This window comes from Ctenocephalides felis, unplaced genomic scaffold (genome assembly GCF_003426905.1).
Source record: "Ctenocephalides felis isolate EL2017-DRISC unplaced genomic scaffold, ASM342690v1 CF-g0.4_SCAFFOLD_01886, whole genome shotgun sequence".
In the NCBI taxonomy this organism is placed as follows: domain Eukaryota; kingdom Metazoa; phylum Arthropoda; class Insecta; order Siphonaptera; family Pulicidae; genus Ctenocephalides; species Ctenocephalides felis.
The window spans coordinates 143313197-143319672 of NW_020538040.1; the positions used below are offsets into that span (position 1 = coordinate 143313197).

General features: G+C 31.4%; 1 protein-coding gene and 1 long non-coding RNA gene across 2 annotated transcripts; both read right to left on the minus strand.

Moving 5' to 3' along the window:
• Window positions 1-668: 668 nt before the first annotated feature.
• LOC113378392 lies at window positions 669-1424 on the minus strand. The gene is made up of 3 exons (XR_003367177.1): window positions 1355-1424; window positions 1201-1284; window positions 669-1113 (listed from the first exon to the last, which is right to left on the minus strand). It is a non-coding gene; the product is annotated as an uncharacterized LOC113378392 (long non-coding RNA).
• Window positions 1425-3819: 2395 nt separating this feature from the next.
• Window positions 3820-5549, minus strand: LOC113376014. Its single transcript, XM_026615946.1, has 5 exons — window positions 5476-5549; window positions 4844-5286; window positions 4626-4769; window positions 4249-4560; window positions 3820-4170 (listed from the first exon to the last, which is right to left on the minus strand). The coding sequence occupies exons 1-4, from the start codon at window positions 5547-5549 to the stop codon at window positions 4295-4297; spliced, it is 927 nt and encodes a 308-aa protein (XP_026471731.1). The 3' UTR covers window positions 3820-4170; window positions 4249-4294.
• Window positions 5550-6476: the final 927 nt, after the last annotated feature.

Sequence of the window (6476 nt, forward strand, 5' to 3'; positions counted from 1 at the left end):
AAAAGATAAAACCAAAATTACTTTCATCTGAAAACCATATCAACAGCTTACTAAAATGAATTACTGTATGGGTATGTCATTTGAAAACTATTTTGCTGTTATCCGGTAAATTATTGTACAATTCATGATCTATATACTTCTCGATATCTGTTAAACGTATTATCACCAATAATAAATAGAAATAAGCTGTATAGCAAAATATACTCCATGAAGTAGCCACTTATTTACAATTTCTACATTTGCTAAAACATTTAACAACTTCATTATTTATTACTATAAATTTATAAAAAAAAACACATTCATGAAACAATCACAAAAAATATGAACATTGCGCACAGTTCAAGTATCAACTATTTGATTTGAAAAATTTTGAAAAAGACAAGAGCATGATCAGCAAATAAACTTTCCCTACCATTTGCCAGTTCTGAAAACCAACAATATGATCCTTTTAACAGTCGTAAAATAATGCAGATGATAATGATATTTCATCAAACATCAGAATACAGTTTTTGCTATTCAAATATTTTTTCTCTGCCATAGCTGAACCCAATGTTTGGAAAACAGTCTCATTAATACCACTATACAAAGGAATTGCTGAGAGCAACTTTCTCAATGTTTGAGGAGCAGGCAAAACAAATATTTTTCTCCACAAGTAATAACCTCTTGGAGTAATTTTATGCAGAGTTAAAGCAAGAATTTTATTATTAAGTGTAAATTTTCAACCTTTTGGCTTTTTCGTATGTTCTCTTAGTTGACTTAATATAAAATTAGGAGCACTCTTATTTAATGTTGCTGGGAGACAAGCAAAATTTTCAGCACATTTGAGACTTTCTCGTAACTCCTGCCTCAATGTTTTTTTTGTATATTTATCCTTCTGATTTCTTTTCTCAACACATTTGTTATATTGTATAAATTTTGTTATTTTCATAACTGGTCTCTGCACGGCTTATATCTTGAGTTAAGAACCTCTGCTAAAAAGAAATAAATCTAGAATCATTTGCTACGAACATAAATTGTAGTATAAAAAATTTTAAATAACAAATCTTTCAGGGACGGTTTTCCTTCTTCGGTTTTGCCTTTCTTTTGGCTTCAACATTCCTTGTTGCTCTACTGCTGTAAAGTCCAAGAAAGGCACAATAAAATGTTATATTAGAATAATATAAACAGATGAAAGCTCATTTAATGATAAAAGTTATTTACTTTGCCTGTCCATATCATTCACGCATGCATTATGAGACGATTCAAACATTCCTTGTGTCTCTACTAGTGTAGAGTCCAAGAAAGCTACAATAAAATGTTATATTAGAATAATACAAAAAAGTGTTATAAAAAGAATAATTTTTCAATAACATACCTTCCAGAAAGGGATTTAGTAAGACGGGTGTCTTGTATTTATAACCTTAAAATTCCTAGCATTGATACTGTTAAATGCCTCAGTTATTAAGCTACAATAAAAAATTATATCAGAAGTGCTAGTAATACATGCGAGTATTTTGTTGTGTGCATATTGACAAAACTTCTTATTCCCCTAGTTGATTGATAAAACTTCTTATTCCCCTAGTTCTCACCATCAGTGCTCAGCCCGGGCTCCAGTTATTTTACTAATCATTTTACAAATTATGTCATTTTCTGCAGAAAATACATGCATTTTTGCATATTTGTTGGTGTTCCGCATTGTTGTACACCGCACTTTCACATGATATTTGTTATGCTGCGTCCCCACTGCACGAATCCGTGCGGCGAATCCTGTTCGCGACGCACGCATGCGTTGGCTCTTGTGCGCGACGCACACTGCGAGCAATTTGATACATTTGAAACTTTTAGGATTCCATAATATTTTTTTTCTTGGTACAGTTCAATTATAAGAAGTGTAAAAAAGTATAACATCTTCTCTACGCATATCCATTTTCAAAATTGAGGATAAGATGAAATATCTCAATGCCTTAACTGTACAATTGAACTTATACCGTAGCACAGATCAACGTTTACGTACAAGTTCAAAGAAATAACGTATACGGATACAGAGGCAGGCTGACCAACAATTATCAGTTTTGAATAAAAATTATTACTTCTGTTCTAAATATAAATACTTGTCAGAAAAGACTTTGAGCAAAAATTCAGTCTGCATATTAATAAGATTTTAAATGATATTTAGCGTAATTGCAAATAATACAATATTACCATTTTTTTTTTGAAACATTTAATTTATTTTGAATAATAAATATATGATACGTCATATAAGTAGCAAGAGTATATATATATATATATATATATATACATGATAATATCATGATGATATAAAATTAACTCTGAAATATGATAAATAAAGTCTACCAAAATATATTTTAGTTGGATATACATATATTTCAACATATCTATAACTTAATTACCGATGTATTTCCTATACTAATAGTTAGATAAAATTATAATTAGTACATCAATTTTAATGACTGCTTACTTATTTACATTTTTGATCCGCGCTTTGACGCTAATCCATTAGTGTCGGTTCGGGTATCCTCGGCAGCCCGATGCGTCGGGTTGCTCGCGGCGGGAGCGAGCGCCGCGAACGCAAGCTATTGAAATTTTCGTGTCGCTTCGACCATGTTCGGCAGGGTACGTAATTCTAAAAATAAACCCCCCCTCCCATTTTCAAACAAAAAAAGAAGAAAAAAGTGCGCTATGGACATGCGCAGTGGACAAATTTAAAGGAAATTCGTGCGTTCGCACAGTATCACTCCGCTGCGCAAATTTGTTCGTGACGCACCATTCGCCGCACGGATTCGTAACAGTGGAGACGCGGCATTATAAACTTTTAACAAACATTTGACACTTTGACACTAAAATATTATTCCGCCATATTAGATTCTCAAATATTTTCTTTAGCCCGTTTTGTAGCGCTACCAGCGCTCCAATCGCGGGAGACGGAACTAAAAACGAGATTACAGACACGGTTCCTCATCCAGTCACTGGCGGCCATTTTTTGACACGACAATATACTTCATGAAGAGGTGACAAACAAAGCAGGCGTACCAATATAAAAGTGTAAATAACCCTAGTACATAATGACAGTTCATAGACGTCAATGTGACAGTTACAATTTAATTTCAGCTCTCATATATTAATGTATATCAATATATTATATATATTTAATTTTTTTCTACGATCATAATATTACGTAGAGGATTTAGTACTGTCATAGTATATAGTAATAATCATATTAAGCCTGAAAGTGGTAAAATGTAGTACTTATATAAGAAGTTTTATTCAGTAAGTTAAATAAACGTACAACTGTTTTCTCCGAAAAAGTTATTGTCGTATAAAAATGTGAATAATAATCTGTCGAAATAGTTGTGACGTGCTATTATATAGCTGAAATTTGTTAAATTCTCAATCAATTAGGTGGAGTTCTGTAAGGTACCACAAAGTTTTGTTCAGGCATTTGAAATTATTTCCATCCTTGTTATAAAATTAACAGTACGTATCGTATTGAAAAATTGAACCTAATTTTGGTCAACAAATAAAAGATTAATGCTTTAACATAAGCTTTAGCATTGTTTTTTTTTAATCAAAAATATACTGTTTTTTATAAAAGAAAAACTATTCATTTATAATGATAAAAATTTATTGATATTATAGAACATATTAATATACATATATTTACAATTTAAAACCTATTTCCATAATATTGTTAAAGCATGGTATAATAAATATATTTATGCAAATAATGCAAATACCAATCACATTTAATTAAAATAATTAAATTATTTGTCGTTAGATACAAAAATGCACACATAAGCAGTGTGTTATGATACTGGCAAGGCTATATAATGTATAGATATTTACAATTTGAAACACATTTCCATAACTTGAATGAATGGCATAACTTTAAATAAATTATGCAAATAAAGCAAACATCAATAATAGTTAATTATGAAGATAATTAAATTATTTCCAGCATTAAATGCAAAGAATGCAAAGAATCGGCTACACTTCTTGAATCATTTTTATTTATAAAGGTATCATTTGGTGGTAACACCCGCCTTTTTATATTTCATAAATCTTTCTTCGTTATCATGGAAGCTCTCAGTGGTCTCAGTAATTTTTTGTTATAACAATCTTCACGTATGTTTTTTATAATAAAGTCATGATATACGCCTGCTTTAATTTGATCTGGAAAAAATATATTACAAATGACAAAGAACTAACAACAATGTGATAATTGCATTTATGAAAATAAATTAATTATACCCTTGATGTTTCTGATCAAATTTTGATCCAGCCGCACATATTTTATCTAATTTCCATGTCCCACATGTGTCTTCCAGTAATCAACTTCAACATGTCCGTCATTATACACCATGCACATAATTCGTGAGGGACAAGCATGCCCAATTTTTTTGCTACCCCTTAAACATGTTTCCTTTGTTTGGTGACTGTGTGATCGATGGCGATTATAATATTGAATGGTGCAGCAATTGTCTTTTGTTATGTATGCTGCAGTGTCCTTCACATATGACGTAATACTGTTCTGTTCCATCTCAGTTTTCCAGCTGTAAAAATCTATATCAAATGATGAAATTATAGAAATGTTTGTTGAAAATCTTCATAATTAAAAGTTGACAAACCATTAATAGAAGAAAACAGTTTGTCTTTGTGTTCAATATTGATGTGATGATGACATTCAATATGTTTTTGTAGTGCGCTGTACCGTGTGTAAGCATTCCCGCAATCCTCAATGGGGCAAGTAATTCTGAGAACCCTTGGAGAACCTATAAATGAACAATTATGGTAACTTTGTGGATTTAATATTAAATATATTTAAATAATACTTATATTTTAATACCTGTAAAATGTTCTGAGTACAGCGAAGCATTATCTTGGGGTCTGGGTCGCGTTGGGGTCACTGGAAAGAATGTGAGCGATATGGATGATTGGGAAAGTAGTGGGGAAGATGGTTGTCGAATAAAGGAAACAGTATTGGAATTAGCGGTTGTCATATGAATTGGTGAAGCAGGAAGCGCATCCGAGTGGAAGGATGTTGTAGGAATTGGTGAAGCAAGAAAAGCATATGAATGGAAGGATGTCGTAGGGATTGATGTAGCAGGAAGAGCATATGAATGGAAGGATGTCGTTGGTATTGGTGAAGAAGCAAATGATGTAGAAGGATTTGGCAAAGCAGGAAGAGTTGTGTAAGAAGTTTTTGAAGCAGTAAGGGTACATGAATAAGAAGTAGTGGGGGAATTAATGAAGAGGGTAGAGCATAAGAAGGCAGCGCAAGGGATGTTTCTGGATTAATTCGGGAATCATAAAAATATGTGCATTGTAGTTTGGAGTCTGTAGGAGATGTATCAGGAATGGAGGAACGAAAAGTTTTGATGTGCCTTTGAAATGAGGAAGAAGCATGCAAATTTTTTTTGGCAAAATGTACATTCAAAATTTTGAAAGTACTCTTTAGGCTGTATGTGATGTACTAACCTGTTGTGACGGCAAAGAGAACTAGTGGAAGCAAAAGTTTTAAAGCAATGGATACATTGGTTTTGCTTTTTCATATTGAATATAAAAAAAGAAAGGGGTTGAACTATAGTATAAATCTAAACTAACTTAAGCTATGATTAAAAGATAACTTATGTATAAAAAAGAAATATGAACTAAAATATTATGAGCTAAAAGTAACGTAGAAATCAACTAACGAGATAAATATGAAATTTTTAAATGAAATGAAATCTAACCTAAATGTAACCTAGCTATGAATTGAAATGCAACCTAACCTAAGTGATTAAAACCTTATATATTTGTCTAAAAATAAAATAATGCAGATATACCTACTTCTAAAGCGATCTAAAAATTGTAAAATAGCTAGAACATAAATAGTAATATAATAACCCTAACCTATAAAACACGTAAAAACAAAGAAAAAGACCTTAACCTATAAAAATATGAACAAAATAATAAACTTAGTAAATAAAAAAAATATGTTAATATAATAATGACGAGCAACACACGATTCACAAGAAAATTATACTAAAACCGTATTAATAACGCACAAAATAATTAAAAAACGAGGTAGCAAAAAAAAAACACCGGAAAATAATAGATGAATAGGGAACGGGCAAGCTCATAAAAATGTCAGTGAAAACGCCATGACTTCACGGGGTGGCGAAAAAGTGCAAACACGGTTGCCAAACAAGATGGCGTTTGACAGGTTTTATTTCGTATTTTGACAGGTTTTATTCAAACTTATGTGCTTGTTAAAGATGGTTATTGCTTCTTATAATCGCAGTTTTTATCTATTTCTAATAATAATGCGGCATATCTGAGTCACCAATCATGTGCGTATATTAAGTGAAGAAAGCGCATGAATAAGAAAGTGAATTTTGTTATAATTAACGTTAGAAGAAATAAATTGCTTCGTTGGATAGATTTAATTGAGGTATGTACTCATATTAAAATGTATTTGCTATTGACCACCATATTAA

Coding starts and splice junctions, on each gene's coding strand:
- LOC113376014 (XM_026615946.1), bottom strand. CDS start 5,549: ATGAAAAAGCAAAACCAATGTATCCATTGCTTTAAAACTTTTGCTTCC. Junction 5,287..5,475: donor TCTCTTTGCCGTCACAACAG/GTTAGTACATCA, acceptor GAATTAATCCAG/AAACATCCCTTGCGCTGCCT. Junction 4,770..4,843: donor GTACTCAGAACATTTTACAG/GTATTAAAATAT, acceptor GTTCATTTATAG/GTTCTCCAAGGGTTCTCAGA.